This window comes from Canariomyces notabilis (genome assembly GCF_033297395.1).
Source record: "Canariomyces notabilis strain CBS 508.74 unplaced genomic scaffold N656scaffold_26, whole genome shotgun sequence".
Lineage (NCBI taxonomy): Eukaryota > Fungi > Ascomycota > Sordariomycetes > Sordariales > Chaetomiaceae > Canariomyces > Canariomyces notabilis.
Window position 1 is genome coordinate 304,081 of NW_027041848.1, and position 17,471 is coordinate 321,551.

The 17,471-nt window shown below is 52.3% G+C and overlaps 8 protein-coding genes across 8 annotated transcripts in view; 4 read left to right on the plus strand and 4 right to left on the minus strand.

Moving 5' to 3' along the window:
• Positions 1 to 405: 405 nt before the first annotated feature.
• N656DRAFT_783239 (uncharacterized protein) lies at positions 406 to 1,368 on the minus strand. Its single transcript, XM_064815910.1, has 4 exons — positions 1,087 to 1,368; positions 932 to 1,005; positions 763 to 825; positions 406 to 596 (listed from the first exon to the last, which is right to left on the minus strand). The coding sequence occupies exons 1-4, from the start codon at positions 1,174 to 1,176 to the stop codon at positions 536 to 538; spliced, it is 288 nt and encodes a 95-aa protein (XP_064666895.1). The 5' UTR covers positions 1,177 to 1,368; the 3' UTR covers positions 406 to 535.
• Positions 1,369 to 2,243: 875 nt separating this feature from the next.
• Positions 2,244 to 3,186, minus strand: N656DRAFT_831718 (uncharacterized protein; the record flags this gene model as incomplete). The annotated part of the gene is made up of 2 exons (XM_064818636.1): positions 2,703 to 3,186; positions 2,244 to 2,627 (listed from the first exon to the last, which is right to left on the minus strand). Exons 1-2 carry the CDS (start codon positions 3,102 to 3,104, stop codon positions 2,244 to 2,246), a joined length of 786 nt encoding a protein of 261 aa, XP_064666896.1. The 5' UTR covers positions 3,105 to 3,186.
• Positions 3,187 to 4,413: 1,227 nt separating this feature from the next.
• N656DRAFT_801116 (lytic polysaccharide monooxygenase) lies at positions 4,414 to 5,516 on the minus strand (the record flags this gene model as incomplete). Its single annotated transcript, XM_064818080.1, has 5 exons — positions 4,414 to 4,509; positions 4,575 to 4,766; positions 4,849 to 5,245; positions 5,347 to 5,404; positions 5,456 to 5,516. The coding sequence occupies 5 exons, from the start codon at positions 5,514 to 5,516 to the stop codon at positions 4,414 to 4,416; spliced, it is 804 nt and encodes a 267-aa protein (XP_064666897.1).
• Positions 5,517 to 7,045: 1,529 nt separating this feature from the next.
• On the plus strand, positions 7,046 to 7,781 carry N656DRAFT_783244 (uncharacterized protein). The gene is made up of 4 exons (XM_064815911.1): positions 7,046 to 7,115; positions 7,167 to 7,316; positions 7,391 to 7,654; positions 7,757 to 7,781. Exons 1-3 carry the CDS (start codon positions 7,068 to 7,070, stop codon positions 7,436 to 7,438), a joined length of 246 nt encoding a protein of 81 aa, XP_064666898.1. The 5' UTR covers positions 7,046 to 7,067; the 3' UTR covers positions 7,439 to 7,654; positions 7,757 to 7,781.
• A 1,418-nt stretch (positions 7,782 to 9,199) lies between these two features.
• Positions 9,200 to 13,624, plus strand: N656DRAFT_759919 (uncharacterized protein; the record flags this gene model as incomplete). Its single annotated transcript, XM_064813206.1, has 4 exons — positions 9,200 to 9,943; positions 10,022 to 10,147; positions 10,313 to 10,559; positions 10,623 to 13,624. The coding sequence occupies 4 exons, from the start codon at positions 9,200 to 9,202 to the stop codon at positions 13,622 to 13,624; spliced, it is 4,119 nt and encodes a 1,372-aa protein (XP_064666899.1).
• A 2,711-nt stretch (positions 13,625 to 16,335) lies between these two features.
• N656DRAFT_783248 (uncharacterized protein) lies at positions 16,336 to 16,545 on the plus strand (the record flags this gene model as incomplete). Its single annotated transcript, XM_064815912.1, has 1 exon — positions 16,336 to 16,545. A coding segment is annotated over one exon (152 nt), but the record flags the coding sequence as incomplete, so codon positions are not given.
• A 144-nt stretch (positions 16,546 to 16,689) lies between these two features.
• Positions 16,690 to 16,914, plus strand: N656DRAFT_783250 (uncharacterized protein). Its single transcript, XM_064815913.1, has one exon. The coding sequence runs from the start codon at positions 16,694 to 16,696 to the stop codon at positions 16,901 to 16,903; it is 210 nt and encodes a 69-aa protein (XP_064666901.1). The 5' UTR covers positions 16,690 to 16,693; the 3' UTR covers positions 16,904 to 16,914.
• A 256-nt stretch (positions 16,915 to 17,170) lies between these two features.
• N656DRAFT_839255 (uncharacterized protein) overlaps positions 17,171 to 17,471 on the minus strand; it is a gene marked incomplete at its 3' end in the record, with an annotated part of 6,446 nt that continues 6,145 nt past the window's right edge. The window contains exons 4-5 of the mRNA XM_064818896.1: positions 17,340 to 17,443; positions 17,171 to 17,290 (exon numbers count right to left, since the gene is read on the minus strand). Coding sequence (XP_064666902.1) covers positions 17,171 to 17,290; positions 17,340 to 17,443 — 224 coding nt within the window. The remainder of the gene's footprint in view (positions 17,291 to 17,339; positions 17,444 to 17,471) is intronic.

Sequence of the window (17,471 nt, forward strand, 5' to 3'; positions counted from 1 at the left end):
GCATACAGTGAGAGTTGGGACTTTGTTCCTGGCTGTTACAGGAATATGCTTCCGGATTCCACCATGAGAAGTGTGGAATTCATGCGCGTAGCTTCGTGGCGCATTTGAATCCAATCGTCACACCTCCCAAAACTTGCCCATTCGAATCAGTGACTTCACCTTGTGCGTTCGGTCGCCTGGACGCGTCATAGCCGCCGTCAGGACAAGTCAAGTCCTTAGCTTGAACTTTCCCATATTCTGGGGCCATCGGCTTACAAAGTGGCCAGGTCATATACACATGAAGGACATTATATGCGATGCCAGCCCGCTAGCAAGCCACATAAGCTGGCATCTGGGTCCAAAATAAAACATGAAGTCAAGGTACGCTCACTTGTTGATTCCCACTACGCTCAACTACCAATGCTATCATCTTAAATGCAAGTCGTAGTTACTAGTAGCTAGACTAGCTACCTGTAGACGTGTATTGGTGCGACTCTGTGAAGTTTGTGGCGCCTCCAGCATTTCAAGGGCCGAGTAAGCTCTAAAATATGCCAATTTAAGGCCACTCCACCCCATAACTAGCGCAAGTATCGGTCTTCCACTGGATCATGGCAACCCTAGAGGAGACGAGGAAATCAGTTTGTATATTTATGAGCCTCAAGTTTACCCCAGACCATCGATGTGGGCGATCATTGCGCTTTGACTGGCAGCAAGCGCGTCGCGCGGAAGGGGGGCGGGGGGTGGGGAGATGTGCGAGTCGAGGGGGGAGAGAAAGACACATACACGTCTTTGAAGCTGCAAGCTCCGACGATGCAGCTGGCGATGACCGTGTTGTACTCCTCATCGCTAAGGCGATTTGGAATTCATAATTAGCGAAGAGAACTTTGAACACACCATGGGCCGGCCATTGCGATCACGGCGACATAGGGACAGGGGGTAGACTGGAACATACGCCTGACAAAGACAGGGGAAGTCGTAGAGGTGGGCGCAGCCACTGAGGGGGAACACGCTTTCAATGCAGTTGGTCTGTTGTGTGGCATCCATATTAGTAGTGGGTTGCCTGTGCGTGGTTTTGATGCAGTTTTTTCAGGGGCTGGGCAAACGTACGGCGCAAGCAGGGATCCCGCCGGTGTCTGGGACCTCTTGGGCGGTGGCAAAAGCGGCTATAGCGGCCATGAGCATAATCTTGAGCTGCATCTTTGGTGGGTTTGGGTTCGTTCGTTGAGTGTTGACTTCAGTGTAAGATAGCGTGAACTGGAATCAGGGGGAAGGGCAAGTTGTGGCCTGGGTCGCAGTGCACATAAGGAAAAAGGTGGGATCAAATGACTGTGAAATGCACGCCTAAGGAGGGTTTCTATAAAATTGAAAGAGATAAATCGCAGATGTGTTCCACGTCCATGTCAACAGCACAAAGGTGACAGGTCCCTGCAGGATTGGTCGGGGTCCGGAGGATGTCAGACGGGCCAAGAGAGCTTGGCCCGGACCGGGATGTGGGGCCGTTGCCCTGGCAATCGGCCCCGGGCGAAAGACGCCGACCGGCGCCTTATATGCAGCTCGCAACCTTCGGCGACTTTGGAAATTCTTCCTTTGAAACTAAAAACGGAGCGAATAAGGTTCATTTTAGGTTGCTAAATCAAGGGGCCGCCCTCCGAGTTAGAAAGCAACATGGCTCTCCATGCCGCATCAGACCCGACTACATCCAGTCATCGCATGAGGTGTATGAGATAAGCCGCTCACAGTTTATAAAGACGGTCCGTTTTTGAACAGACAAAGGCTCGGAAGGATTCATCATTCAGAAGACAGGTCCTTGCAGGATTGGTCGGCCCGCCCGGAGTATGTCAGACGGGCCGGGAGAGCGGGACCAGGACCGGCCGACCGCCCGAAATGTGGGGCCGATGCCCGTCACGGTTAGAATCGGCCGCTAGAGAAACGCGCCGACAGCCGCCTTCGGTGACTTTGTTTCCTTCAGAACTGGCTGGAGAGGGAGTGAATGAGGAGCATTTCAGGTTGCTAGATTAAGGGACCGCGCTCATGAAGCGACTTAGCTACCTAGGTACCTTAGGTAGGTGCTTATCAACTTGAAAGGCGCCACATGAGGGCCACAATATCATTCGAGAATGCGGTCCGACTTCGCACAGTCACCTCAAAGCTCCGCAAAGATTCAGTATTTAGAAGACACTAGCTGTATTGAATGCCACTAAACATGAAGCCGTTAATCGCCCCGGCCTGGCCCCAGAGAGAATGAAATGGTCCTTTTTGGCCGTCTAGCCACATACTCTACCATCGTCGCACAGCTTAGGGCAATACAAGGCCCCAGTCCTATCATACATGCACATCCAATGGCCCAAAGCACATCCATCGGTCCATACCAGGTTGAAAACCAGCTTCAGGGTCTGCCCAATGTTACCTGCGGCGGATGGCGGTGCGTCCTGTTTCTTTTCGACAGCAAGGCCCAATCTGACGAACATCCTGTCGCTTGCGCCGTTTCTGGTTCCATTGATACCGGGCTTGCCGTCACAGCTGGGTGAGTTCATCTCGGTGCTGTTTGTGACGTGTGCAGAAAGGGGCGCCTTGTCGGAGGTAGGACCCGAGATTTGCACCGACGAAAAGTTTTGCTGATTCGAAACGAGGGCCAAAGTCAGCAAGCACTGCAGTTTGAAATATAAGGTACCTTAGTCACCTATATGATAAGTAAGGTACCTAGGTAGGGTTGGAAGTCGTACCAGTCTCTGATCTTGGTCCCAGAAAATCGAAGTCGTTACCTTGGCGACTACCCCTTCGCCCAGCGAGACAGTGCCCTCCACATCCGCACTTGGGATATGCAACGACGTGTTGTGCGCTGAATGGTAAAAGCTCATCCACGCGAGGCACTCGTAGTGGCTGTCCACTTGACTTTCGCCATGACCGACGCTTGCCAAGGCGCTGTGCTTGCTCGTGTACACGAGTTCGAGGGCCGACAGATCCTGGTTTACTTGCCAGGCGACGTTGAAAGGACAAACTGTCTTGGGTTCAGCAATCCGGAATTCAGTAGGCTTCCCCGCGGCAACCGCCACGGTATGGATCAGGATTTGCAAAAAGGAAAGCACTGAGGGCAGCTGCGGCGCCATCTTCAATACGTCGGGCATTGGAAGGCTGGGAGGTCTTCCAGTTCTGGCCGATTTGTGAGGTCTACAATCGCGACTACACTTCGTCCTTGAGAGAATCAAGTCACCTTTTGAAGTTCCCGAGCACTCCTGACTTGTCCCTTGTTGTACTATATAGGCTAACCCAGTGTCTCTGCAGGTAAGAAGTTCCTTTTGCCGTATTGCAACGGTAATGAGCCCGGTGTTGTACTACATAGGATACATGTAGGGTAACACCAGAGCTTCTGCAGGCAAGGAATTCATTTCAACCGTATTGCAACATCCCTTGGGTAAGGTACCTACCTTATACATGTCCTACAGGCTACATGTAAGCTACAGGTAACCTTACCTTGCATATTTTCTTCTCGGAGATACCGGATGATTACGGATCTAACATGGAATCAAACGATGCATGCACCGAGAAGAACTCAATCTACGGAAATGCAACATCACCTTGAGGCTTGGCTTGGTATGTGCCGAAAAGGGGCTTGCATTCCCCGCGCGGTCCCGTTTCCAAGTTGGGGTATAAGACTGACGAGTCAAAACACTGACCGCACGGTGACAGCGCTGACCGGCGGGCATACATGTGTTTGTGCATGACGGCACGAAATGGGATTCCACAGTCCATGTCCCTGAACCCGTCCGCTTTCCAAGTCGGGATATAAGATTGACCAGTGACAGATGGCGAGGCATATTGGTGCTTATGGCGTGGATGTCCATGACGGAAATGAAGATTGCATTCCTCGAGTGGTCCAAGTCCGCTTTTTAATCCGGGATGTTGTGGGTGGGTTAGATGGCATCTTAAGAGTGACCGGTAACACTGGATGGCTTGGACTGCCGAGATGTCGTACATCACGAATGATTACGGAGATATGCCTCCGTCCCACGAGGAGGACTCTTCCTGCATTCACAAGGAGGCCCTTCTAGTTGCCCAGGTGCTGGGCCTCGAGTCAAGTAATTGGCTCCGGATCATGACAATAGCGATGACTGACGGCATGGTGGCATGCTGGACGGATTCCATCATCAATGATGTCTCAGCCCAGTGTCCAGGTCATCGACATAAGCTCATTTGTCAATGATAGCATTATAAATCCGGGTAGAACGAGACGTTATTGCAATTCACGCCGTGAAATGTCTACCTCAGAATGTTGAAAGCATCATACGCATCCAGGGTCCAATTCCATGTCTCTCTCTTCTCAGTCGCAACTAACACTAGCTACCTCTTACTGAGTAGGTACCTATTCTCCATTTCTCCATGTGCCTCACAACCCCTTACTGCGGACTTCACTCCTAACAGTTTTGTACGACTCGCCTAGCCTCTCCAGACTGGGGGCCCAGGAGGCAGATACTGGCTCAAGTCCGTATCAGGTGATCCCTGTCCAAACTGGTTGTCTGGGACCCAAATACCCTGTGGGTGAATGTCAGCATCGTTTCCGTATTTCGATGTGTCGTTAAGGCTAGCATCAGACGTACCGGGTCATCCATCTGGTAGGTACCGGGGAATTTGGCAAACTCGGTCGGTTTCCCTCCGCCTGGCCCGATGATGTTCACCTGGGCGCAGTTGATATACCATTGGGCCTTGTCCAAATAGTAGTAAGGCATGAAGTACTCTGTGCGCATGAGATATTTTCCAGGTGGTGTGGTTAGCGGAATCGTGAAGTTGAACTAGATGTAATTTCCTGTTAGCGAGCACCATCTCAAAAACTCTAAAGACCCGACATCCACAAGACTAAGAGAGGAGACGTACATCACGCGTTCCGGGCAGCAGCCACTCGCCCTTCGATTTTGGCCCTGCGTACGCAATCTTGAACCACTCGCCATCCTCGCCGCTGTAGTGTTCGAGATCATCATTTGGGGCGCGCGAAAGGTATATCATGCCAGGGCCCTCGTGCCAAAAGGTGGGCTCGCCGTAGTAGTTCTTGCCTGGGCCTACATCCGAGATTCCGTCATACGAGACGCGGAAGCCAACTTCGGAACCAGCAAGCACATCGGCTGTTTCGGTCTGGGATGCGAAACTGAAGGCGTTGCGGCCGCACGTAATGTTGGTGTTGTAGATGTCATATTGCGGAGGCATTTTGTTGTACTGGAGCCAGGGATATTCCTTCAGGACCTCGTCCTCGATGTCAAACAGTCCGGCAACGTTGCTAAATGAAATGAAATATCATGTCAGTTGCGGTTCATGTCTAGCTAAGGTAAGGTACCTAAGCAGCTTGCCAGCTACTGTCTAGTGAGGGTATGCCCTTACCGAACGTATTGCCATTCTTTGGTCTCAGTGCCGTTGACGAGAAGAATGCCCTGAAGAACTGAAGCAGCGTCAGTAGTAGCAACCAAGGATAAAGTGAAGTCCAACTCACGATGGCAGTGCGCCGTGAGCACCAGGCCAGCGCCAACGAGTGCGATGGAGGAGGACCACATGGTCGTCAAGTGTTTGTCTCTGTCCTGGCAGTCAACTGCTTTGCTTCTTTGAACTCTAGGATATCATTCAACTCTTGGCAGGACGATAGGCATTCAAGAATCATTTATAAGTGTGATTTCATCCTCTAGTATTTCAAGGACAGTTCAGTAGTTTTTCCACTTTCCGACTGCCATGTAGCTGTGTCATTGATGGTGCATGTAGATATGTGGTAGGAAGCGCCAACGGATAGGGGCTAATATAAAGTAGAAGCCTTGTTAATTGATACCTACTACCTTCCGAATTCATACGAGCGGCGTCAAGACCCCATCTGAAGCCCCCCAATGGTGTACGACTGAATCTTGATCATACCTTACTTTGCCGTCTGGTAGTGGAGGTGATTTCACTCTTGTTAAATGCTGCAGGCGGTCGAGGTCGTTTGCGTTTAGATTGAAAGTGCCGTACATGTATGTTTGCGCCTTGACGTTACGTGTAGTTCCTGTTTTTGTGTCCGCGGATCAAAACTTCCGCATCAATGTCACCAGCATGATGGCGTTCTCGTGCCGTCACCCTCAAAGCAGCAGGCTCACGGTCTGGTGTCATCCGGGTGATGAGAAACGCGGGACGGGGCGCGATTGGGGATGTGTCTTGATGTTCCGAGCCGTCACTGGAGTGATGTTGGCCACCGGGACTGAAGGCCCATTGGCGAATCAACTTACACGTAACAGTTGAACCTGTTACGACGACAAGTACTGTACAATACACTACAGTGCTCGGCAGGAACCTTGGTTTGCTCTACTGCAGGCCCCAAAGGTGCAATTATCCAGATAACATATGCCAACGATGCCATGGCCACGCAGCACGGGCTCAAGAACATCCGCGTCAACTGCGTTAGTCTGGGGGTCGTATCCAGACCAATCATGACCAGGAGAGGGGAAGACGGATGAAATGAGGCAAACGAGGCGGAGGATCAACACCAGAACCGTTAACCTTACCTATGAGGCGAGAGAGCAATATGAGATGTCGGATATGGTGTGCAAATGCTTCAAGTCGCTGGCAGAGGTACTTGCTGACTTGGTACTCCTTGAGAGCTGACTTCCATTGGTATAGGACCGTAGTAGTAGTAGGTAGCCGTGGCTACTTCTCGGTTCTGATGCCTGTTAAGCTGTTGCGAGCTATGTACTAGTAAAGGTTGCTGACATGCGCTGTATTACTGCAATTTACTGTGGCAGACTCGGAGTTCCAGGACGGCTCGGGGCAGTTCGGACTTCGGAGACGGGCGGGGTGGAAACTTCCGGGGGTTGATGATGTTCAGAACTTCAGTGTTGGCACTTGGCTGTCTCCACTGTGGCGTTTTTGCTAATATCTTTGGTGGGGATCTACTGTCTCGCTTATCGCCTGCTACCATGCCATCGGTATCTCCCAAGCCGCTAACCCCGCGTTTCCCCACAAGCTAGGTAGGCAATGCATACCCAAGAGCCAAGCACGCAGACATCGAGTCTGCCATCGACCGAAACCTTCGACCGACATCATTCCTGTTGGACTTTAAGGATCCAAGATGGCTCCGGCTGGCCATGGCAAAACTGTCTGTTCCAACCGCCGCCCCGTCGGCGGGTGATTCAGTAGGATCTTCAAATTTCGAATAGCAGAATGCCAGTGTCGACTCAGTTCAGGTTTCAGCGTCAACGCCCGCGAGCATGTCCGCAACTATGACCCTACCCCGGCACCGTCCATGGACCCCCACCCCAAGGCCCAGCCATTGCCCGAAGGAGAGGCCGGATCCCCTGAGCCTGAACCCTGAGGTACAATACGGAGTATTACATGTATCGCCCCACCTCAACTTGAGATTGATCCATATGTTCCAACTTGACAGTTCTAATCATGAGGAACTTGAAAGGCCGTCATACTGCTTGCATATCTTGCGCATGGTGCTCTACGCCCGTAGCTGTCGCTTATACGCGCCCTTGACGGATTTGGGAGGGGAGCATGCAAGGGGAGTCATTCGAGCAACTGACCGACTCTTCTGCGCGGCAGGGCTCACCGCCGCTCGCCTTAGAGACTCTCAAACCATTCAACTATCCCCGGCTAATGAGAGTTGAGAACCTTCTCTCGAGGTTCGCGCGCGAGATATTCCCTGCCATTAGTTTTGACAGGCATCAAGGTTGGTCCTTCACTAGCATACTGGCCTCCTGTGTAGCAGTTGACAGTTTCACCACTTGAGGCCTATATGTCTTGCCTACTACTAATGAGCTTCCTGCTTCAGCATTCCTCCAGGGTCCGTCAGTGGCCACTCTCGCCCAATGATATCGAGATCCGCCAACGGCTATCGTGGGCTTTAGGAGCATCGACGGACTGAGAAGGGACATATGACGGTGCTATTGCCTAGCAGTACTCTGCAGGTCCCTGACCGATTTATGGATGGCTAGGAACTAGTACTACTACTAGTAGTAGTAGTTCCAGAGGTCGTAACTTCTGATCGAGACGAATAATGTCCCCTTGGACCTTCTTGTGATGACATCCCGAGGGCGACTACTAGGTGCCAATACTCCCATGGTCACCTTCAATCCAGGATCCTGTCATCATCTCATGTTTCTCCAAGTGAGAAGTGTAGGTCATCGTAGTCATAATCCGGATATACATTACCCGAACCCTAACCCTTCCGCTGAGCGGGCGGCTAATTTGGCGGAAATGTTATGCGTCGAATCTGATTCCTTTTTTGACCGATTCTGCCCAGGCCTTGTCTGGTTAGGTCTTTCCAATCCAATGCAATTGTCTTTGCTGATGGTGGCTGCTGCGAAACTTTGGTGGGAAGGAGATAATGGCGGCTTTCTTGAGCAATCCAGCTTCCCCACCCCCCCCCAAAACCGAGCCGCTGGAAATTCTCCATTTCCACAATGCTGAGCGCCAAGCCTTCGTGGAGGAATCAGTTCGCTTCAACAGTTTCTGAAGAGACAGAAACAGAACCCCTCAATTTCCCATTCTTCAGCAAATCCATGCCTGAAATTTTCTGATCTCTCGATTTCACAGAATTCCAAGAGTCAAGTTTAGGTTTACGAGGTTTCTTTCTCGCTTGGTCAGCACTTCATCCTTCACTCATCAACGCTCAACTTTGGGTACAATTTTCTCCCAAATTTGACAATCCGATTTGCTTTTCGGTTTTCCCTTTCCCAATGGTCAGCAACATCGCTTCAATCCAGTAGTTGGCCTGTGCACGATTTTCGTCTGCAGTGAGGCCCACCTCCGAGCTCAGCGAGAGCCTCAGCTTTCGATTGCTTTGAAGTTGACCAACAAGTCCCTGGAGACAACTCTTCCTTTGGGCGAAGCGGATTTCAGCCAACGCTTTTGAAACGACCGGAAGAGAGGCTTTGAAGACGCGTCCCAGGCTGAAGAGAGGTTAACAAAGTGGAGAGGGCCTTCCCTTCCCGGGGAGCGCCGTCACCACTCCTTCTCGCCTTATCTCGCTTTGAAAAGACTCAATTGACCATTGAAGTCCAGGCATAAGATCCGAGCTGGTGAGCTCTGAACGATTAGATCCATCACCACTTTGTCTAGGACCGTTAACCTGCTTGATGCGTCTCTGAATCCGCTTCCAACCTCCCAATCCCAGAGGCCAACAGTTCGATCATTTTGCTGTCAGCTCGCAGAGCCCTTTATCATTAATGCACAGACGGCGACTTGAACTAGTAGCGCCTGGAGCGACTTAGCAATGGCTCCATTTTTATCCGCGGGATATCCAGTAACGCCGAGCAAGCGCGATGACTCGGTCGAGAGAATCATCCGACAACTCAACAACGACTACGGACTCGACATTGAGGTTCCCGACAGTTCCCTAACCCCATCTCGCCGAAAACAGCTCAGTGCCGAGGATGAACAGTATGCGCAGTGGGACCGCATCTGCCGCTGCATTCGCTTCCTCTATTACCAGCGAGACGACACGCTGGATCGGGCCATTGAAGCCTTTGCTAACGAGGCCAAGGCGGCGAGTCTGAAATGGGTGCCCAAACCCCGTGCCGATCCCGGCACTCTTCCTTCGCCGAGAAACGTCCCCAAACCTCGGACCCCAGGCCAGCAGTGGGCTCTTCAAACACTTCTCGTCCATGTTCTTGAAGAGTACATGGCACTTAAGAAGCCGGCGCTGCTAATCCCGAGACCAAATCTTGGCGTAGCCGGTCCCCCGATGTCTCCCGCTGGTGACAGTGACCTAAGCCCAATCCTGGCTTCTCCGGAATCCGCTGGCTCAAAGAGATCGTTTGATAGTGACGACGATCAATTGTTTAAGCGGAGGAAGGGCCGGCGGTCTTCAATCTCGCCTTCACCTTCGGTCTCTACCACGTCTTTTGTCAGCGCGTTCGACAACATTCCATCTCGACAACGACCTGGTGTGGGTCACCCGTTAACAAAGGAATCTTCTCCCGAGCGTCCGTGGAATGGTTCAGGGTCTACAGCACGCGTCTGGAATTCACCACGTGGTGGTTTGTCCCGTGAACACCGGCTTAGTGACCTAGGATCAGATCGCATTTCATTGAAGTCGTTTGCCAGCACCCGCATCTCTAGCCTCTTTAGTCAGCGCGACGGGCCTGAGCAAACACAGACAACTCTTGAGGCCAGCTCTCAGGAGAGAGAGCGGACGTCGGCCTTCACCTTTCAAGGAGATGTGCGAGAATCGACGCCGCAAGAACAATTCAAAGAGTATGGAGACCCTAGGCCGCGTGGGATTACTCGAACAGTTGTTGGGCGGCGCGCTGGAGCGGTCGAGACGGCGTCGGGGCCAACCTCATCCTTGAAATTGGCTTCCCGGCCTCTACCTGACGCGGTTGAGCCAGCTGTTCCTCCATCACTTACCACCGTTGAGCGTCCACAAGCGCCCCAAGACATTGCCCCAGATCTCTACTCGCCGTCTCCTTCGGTTAGTGCGGCGACCTCATATTTCTCAGATCAGTTGGAGGATTTCGTCAACGCCATCGAAACGTTAGATCCCTCAGCACCAAACTCACAGACAGAATTGCGACAACGACCTGGTGACGGCGGGAATGCTGGTTTGCAAGCAAGGTTGGAAAACATATGGCGTGAGTGGATTCACCAAGACAAGACCAAGATAATGTGTGCTGTGATAGCTGAGAACTGCACAGCGAAATTCCCCCGCTGGCTCCACGATGCACCGCTCGCAATTGCTTGGGAAGTTACACGTATTTGCCTCCATTGCCGTGTCGATATCGATGACGAGACATTATCTTACGACCCTGCTTGGACCACCTCTGACATTGCTGCCATCTGGCGAGGTCTCGGTCGCCTTGATATCTTCCGAGGAAAGTCGTTCCCGGAACGACCCGCCGCTGAGGTATTTTCGGCAGCTCTCACGAGTTTCAAGAGCGGGCAAAACATTGTTGTCATGTCGGCTGCATTGGAATTCAACCCGGAAAAGACAGGCCCCCTGTTCTTGGTGGATATGAAGCCCCTCAGGTTCGATGAGGGCTGTCGGTTAACAAGGCGCTTTGGACCGGATCGCTTCTTCGAAATTTTGGTACCTTCTCCTACTGCAATGAACGCTCCGCCCATTGTCAGGGAGCACGGAAACGCACAGCAGGTCATAAGATGGCTGACGGAGCGGCCGCACTCCCTGGTCGGACGGGAATGGCGTGCATTTTACGCAAAAGATGTGGGATACAGAAAGCCTGCTAAGGAGTTGAGACTGGGCCCCGAAGCTAAAGCCACGTTCAAAGAGCGGGTGCACTTTTTTGCCGAGAATGGGCACAACTTCCGTCCTCTGCCTACTAAAAAGAAACTCCAGCCCGTGCCAGCAGATGATGATTTGCATCAACGGACAGAGTTCACGGTCAGCCAGATGTTGGATTGGCTACTGCAGCTGAAGGACAATGAAGACCAACCGCACCTGAAGCTCTTCTCACGTATCCAGCTAGGTCTGAGCAAAACCTTGCCAGCTGTGACGCTTGAGCCGGGACAGATCCGCCACCGTCCCGTGGACATCCTATCGCCAACCGGGAAAGTCATGAACGACGGTATTGGTCTCATGTCCCGCAGCTTGGCCAGAAAGGTTAGGAACGAACTCGGATTGAGTGACATTCCGTCCGCCATTCAGGGGCGCATGGGCTCAGCAAAGGGAATGTGGCTGATAGATGTCACCGACTCGGGTGACGATGACTGGATCGAAACCTATCCGTCACAGCGTAAGTGGAAATGCGATTTCGCGGATCCCTGCCAGCGGACTCTTGAAGTCCGCAGCGTGCCGTCCGAGGTGAAATCCGCTGGTCTCAACTTGCAGTTCCTTCCGGTGCTAGAAGCCCAGGCCGAGGATCCACAGCTCATGAGACAAGCCATAGGAGCCCGCCTCCAAAGAGATCTGGAGAAGCAATTTGAGTCTCAAAAGGCAGCATTCAGACTCCCACTGCTCTTTAGGCAGTGGGTAACCGAGAACTCAAACAGCAGGTCTGACCGTGTCAGGCATGGCCATGTCCCGTTCCTCGGTGGTCTGCCCGAAAACAAGGGCGAAATTTTCCACTTCCTACTGAACAGCGGCTTTGATCCCAAGAAGCAGAAGTATGTTCAAGATCTCGCTTGGGAGTTGCAGATGCAGCGGTGCGACCTGCTCAAAACCAAGCTGAACATCAAGGTTGAGCGTTCTGCTTACCTGTACATGGTTGTCGATTTCTGGGGCGTCCTTGAGGAGAATGAGGTCCACGTCGGCTTTTCTACCAAGTTCCGGGACGACTCAAACGGCGAGTCTTACACTTTACTGAGCGACTGCGATGTTCTTGTCGCGCGTTCCCCGGCCCACTTTGTCAGTGACATGCAAAAAGTCAAAGCCGTCTTCAAATCGGAACTACATGCCCTCAAGGATGTTATCGTGTTCTCTCGCAAAGGCAATATCCCTCTTGCCGACAAGCTGTCTGGAGGTGATTACGATGGAGACCTGGCTTGGGTGTGTTGGGACAAGGAGATTGTCGACAGCTTCACCAATGCGGAGGTACCGAACGAACCAGACCTCTCGGCATATTTGGGCAAGGACAAGACCACCTTTGCTGAGTTGGTTCAAGCTACCGGCAAGACAGGCACGCGTGCACGCTACGAGGCTGTCTATGACATGATTAGCAAGAGCTTTCAATTTGCTATGCAGCAGAACTTTTTGGGTATCTGCACCAACTACAAGGAGAAGCTGTGCTATCACAACAACAGCGTCAGTGACGGTGACGCCGTTATTCTTAGCACCCTTGTGGGCAAGTTGGTGGATCAGAGCAAACAGGGAATCCTCTTTGACAAGACACGCTGGGAGCGGCTGCAGAAAGATCTGCTTGGCGGCAGGCCCTATCTCAATGATCCCGCATACAAAGGGGACATCTGGACCGGAAAAGAGGAGCCCCGGCACATCATCGATTACCTCAAATTCGTCATCGCAAAGCCAGCCGTCGACCGCGAACTCGAGGCCTTTCACCTCGCCATGCAACCCAACGGGAACCGCATCTCCGGGAGCCAGAGCCAGGACAAGGGGGCCGAGTACTGGGATCCAGACCTCACCGTCTACTACGAGGCCTTCAACAGCCTTGCATCCGACTCCCGATCGTACAGAGCCATCCTCGACTCCCTGACCAACGCCATCGGCAACATCGAGATTGAATGGTCGCGCTCCATGAGCAGCAAGACCAAGAACTACCCGGAAACGGTCAAGCAGCTCTACGCCAAATGGTGCGCCATCGAACCCCGCGTCGTCAGCAACACGGGCTCGAACAGGGTCGACCCTAAGACGGCCGCCTTCCTGGAGCAGCCGTACCTGGCCAACCGCGACGGCACGGGCTACTGGGCGCTTCTGAAGGCCAGCACGGCCTTCAAGATTTATCATAGGAAAAGGCCCAAGTTTGTCTGGCAGATGGCTGGGCGGCAGCTGGCGTTTATCAAGGCGCAGATGGCCTCGGGCGAGCAGGCGCCTATATTGGTCACGCCGCTTATGTATGCGGGTTTGTCGCCTGATGGGAAGTTTGTCAAGCAGTTCATGGCAAGGATGGATGGGGAGGGGTCGGAGTACCTCGACCCTGAGGGTGCGGTGGAGATGGGGGAGGGGGAGGGGTTTGGGGAGGAGGGTCTGGGGGAGAGGGCGTTCAGGGGTGATGATGTTGATTGATTGACTGAACCCCTGCCGTCTTGGACGTGCATATCGATCGTCAAATCTGACCCGTAGGGGTAAATCTTCTCGTCGTTTCTTAGAGTTTTCTTGCGAGCAAGCGTCTGGTAGTTGCCGCATGAGTTGATTGTGAGGGGCTAATGTTGCCCTTTCTGGTGGATAGATAATACCCCTTGGCATGGATGGCGTCAAGTTCAGTTGGTTCGTCTATATTCTTTTATTTTTTCATGATCTCCTACCGTCTTCGAAGTGTATTGGCTTCCAGCTTAGTCCGTCGTTTTGATGCTTGCGATCTGATATTTTGCGTATAAATCTTCCTTATCCGCTCAAAAGGGTCCAAAACTGGTCGCTCTGAGGACAAGAAACCGCCCCCTTTGAACAACAACGAAGACAAGATGTCGCTATTGTGGGGAGGCCGTGAACATGAATCTGGAACTAGTATTTCACTTTTCATTTTCGGTTGTGCTGCTGACTCAGCAAAGTTCAGGTCACGTGAAGGAACGTTTTCTGATGATTGAAATGGTAGGGAACGTGTTCGCGCTTAGTTTTCACATCTCCGTTTTCCAATTCCGTTTTCCGACTTTTGCTGTGGTGTGAATCTAATGTCGCTTTCTTGTGACCACGCTTTCACTAACGCGTTGCGAACCCGCTCTTAGCCAACCAAACGTGTTTGTGACCTCCTCTACACGTCTAGGCTAATGGCCGCTTTCGTGTTCATATGTGTCAAAGGATGCCGACCCCACGGGCCACCGTCCTCAACCAGGCCAAATTTGACGGCTACACCGTAGGCCGGTCTCTTCGGCCTAAGAGGAGTCTTCAGCGAGAATGTAGCGATGTGGACTCAACGACCTGCCGTGCTCGTGCTGCGAGTACCGGCCCTAGCCCGGTGCTCGTCAACTTGAGCGAGCTGGCCAACATCGAACTGGACGCGACCGTGGCCTATACGGCCTGACCCAGCCGACCCCAATGCTTGTGGTGGAAGGAAAGCCTCGACCATACAATAGAGCCACGCAAGCCAGGAGCAGACTTGGCAATGAGTACACGCACTGCTCTCAGGTATTCACGATCACTTGCGGCGCCGAGATCACCCGAAGGCGGATCGCCGGTCTGGGTCGTATATTGCCGATAAGCGTGGGAACCAACCTAGAACCGACGCAGTCCTGCATTAGCATGGCTATGGAGTAGGAACAAGGCAGACCGCAGCTTGCTGGGATGCTCGTTCTGGAGTCAAGCGGTTCGGTAGGGGTCTGAACCGCGTCAAAGTGATGCGCCACTCTAGAACGCACCACTCACGGACTTCCCGGAATACCTACCCAAGGGGCTGTCAGGTAGACTGGCAACTGTTCTGCCTGATAATCGCGTCGCCGACATGCATCATACAGTTGGCGATGCATTCCCACTAATCGTTGGTGAGATTTGCCCGAGATATATGGTTAGGGCTTCTGGGAAGGAGTGTAGGTGGGCTTTGTATTGGTCTCGCCGAGGGAACCTAGGACAAAGGTGTTGGCTTGGGAGTTGGTGCACCTCTGGGGCATAGCAGACACGGCACGACAAGGGGACTGCCTACCACGGCTTCAAGTGGACGCTCGGTCAACACTCAGCCACCACTCGCCAGTACGACCAACCCGACCATCCTCATTGCAACAAGCCCGTTTTCTCGGCTCCCAACATCCACAGCTATTCTTCACAGACGCCGACACAGCTATCCACTCCCTCCGAGGAGTATAGACAGACCGGCAGTTTGAGAAGATCACACCTAGGGGCTCAGTAGAATGGAGGGTCGGGGCTCTCAACTGGGTCTTTGGAGCCTAAGATCTCATATACTTCACCTAGCCTGCAAGTCCCGAGTTATACTGAGAAGCCGCTATACACGAGCTATGACCGAAAGGGTCGCGCGACGTCTCCGAGGAACTTGGCGGCATTTTCTCTACATCTACAGACAACGATAGCCTTGGCACGTCCGCATCCGGCCCAGAGGACCGAGAGGATAATACATTGGAAGAACAGAGCTTACGACAACGATCGCCCTCGGCCGCGGCAGTCCTGTTTCCACCCGCAAGGTGCGCATATTCAAATCGTCTTATATATAACTGTATGCCGAACTCTTTAAGATTGTCTATAAGCCATTTGTATCGTCCAACCTCCTTACTTTTCTTTACTGTGCTTGGAAGCTTCGCTTTAGTTTGTGGACTCTAGGGCATTGTCGATTGTACTCCCTGTAAATGGTGGTTTAATTCAGACACTAAGATAAAGGCGCTTGTACGGGGGGACGCCGACCAAATAGCCTATAACTAGAGTATATTGAATATATAGCCCTTGATGCCCACCCCATAGTCGACCGGCGCTTTGAACGTCCTCCTGCTTGCTAGAAGTGCAGCAGGTTAAGCCTTGCAAATAAAAGCCGAGCGCTCAGGTCGTCGCTTTATACGGTGTCTATACAAAACGCCGATCCGCCTCGCGATAGTAGTTGTGCTTCGTCTTGTCACTAGCTTAACGATAATATCAGGACAGTAGGCAGCAGAAAAGATAGAATAAATTGACTGTTATTTATCACAAGTTAATACTACTATACTCCTGATAGTCCGTTCTCCTTTCGCCTTCCCTCTAGAGTTGATAGCGTGGACACGGTGTACGGATGACCTGCGCCTAATACCTCTTGCTGGAAATCAAGCAAGTCTGTGAGAGGCAAAGAGCATCCCCATGCGGCCCATATCTTTCCAAATCAAGGCGAGATTGCCCATACTGATCAGCGTATCGGGATGCTCCTCTCCCAGCAACCTCGAACTCGTCTCCATCACTGGCAGAAACAGCAACTCGGCCTCCTTCTACCGGCCTTGGTTCCGGTACATCGACGCCAGGTTGCCTATGCTGGTCAGCGTGTTGGGATGCTCATCTCCTAGAACCCTCAGACTCGTTTCTATAAGGTAGGTTTATATCTATTAAACTAAGATAAAAAAGCCTAATAGTACCTCAGTACGTTTTCAGGAACCTATCTAGGACTTATACACATTGGAGCAGTATAAAACTCACTTGCAGGGACAAGTCGAACCTATCACAGTTAATGCCCCGATGTTACGATGCATAGGAGTGGATCGTATTCCGCTTCTCGGCCCGTTGAGTCCGCTAGGTGGCTCAACAAGGATCATTCAGGCAAAGCCTGGCCACCTCTGGATGATTGACCAGGTAGCTATTTCCCGTCTGGGTGAGCTCGTGGCAAGTCAATATTCCCAGCCAGCCAACTTACCGGCAGAGAAAGACACCGAAAACAGTAGAATATAGTAGAATAAAAGGATAACTATATAGTAACTCGCCCTCCCAGACCCTTCCTGTGGCACGCTATGAGAAGAAAATATAAGAGAATAAGAAAGAGTGAGTAAAGCAACAAACGAATGTGCCCTGCTCTCAAACACACCACACGGATTTCTTGCTCAAGTATACCAGGACGCACCTTGCCCAAGACCTTTTCACTCAACCCTAATTCCTGCCGGTGTATCCGCTCCGCCTCCTCGTACTTCCCCTGGCTGTCAAGTACAAGCGCGAGGTTGTTCAGCACCACTTGGCCTCCTCGTACTTCCCCTGCCTCCTGAGTACACTCGCGAGGTTGTTCATGCTGGTAAGTGTGTCTGGATGCTCCTTGCCCGACACCTTTTCACTCAACCCTAATTCCTGCCGGTGTATCCGCAGTAAGCGTAGATGGATGCTCCTTGCCCAACACCTTTTCCCTCAACCCCAATGCCTGCCGATGCATCCGCTCGGCCTCCTCGTACTTCCCCTGGCTTTCAAGTACAAGCGCGAGGCTGTTCATGCTGGTGAGCGTGTCTGGATGCTCCTTGCCCAGCACCTTTTC

Bases quoted from the DNA above. Each gene is read 5' to 3' on its own strand.
- N656DRAFT_783239 (XM_064815910.1), bottom strand. From the start codon at position 1,176: ATGCAGCTCAAGATTATGCTCATGGCCGCTATAGCCGCTTTTGCCACC. The intron at 1,006-1,086 runs GTACGTTTGCCC...GCCACACAACAG, and splicing joins GCGGGATCCCTGCTTGCGCC to ACCAACTGCATTGAAAGCGT. The intron at 597-762 runs GTATGTGTCTTT...CGTCTCCTCTAG, and splicing joins GCTTGCAGCTTCAAAGACGT to GGTTGCCATGATCCAGTGGA.
- N656DRAFT_783250 (XM_064815913.1), top strand. From the start codon at position 16,694: ATGTTACGATGCATAGGAGTGGATCGTATTCCGCTTCTCGGCCCGTTG.
- N656DRAFT_783244 (XM_064815911.1), top strand. From the start codon at position 7,068: ATGGCAAAACTGTCTGTTCCAACCGCCGCCCCGTCGGCGGGTGATTCA. The intron at 7,116-7,166 runs GTAGGATCTTCA...GACTCAGTTCAG, and splicing joins CCCCGTCGGCGGGTGATTCA to GTTTCAGCGTCAACGCCCGC. The intron at 7,317-7,390 runs GTATCGCCCCAC...GGAACTTGAAAG, and splicing joins TACAATACGGAGTATTACAT to GCCGTCATACTGCTTGCATA.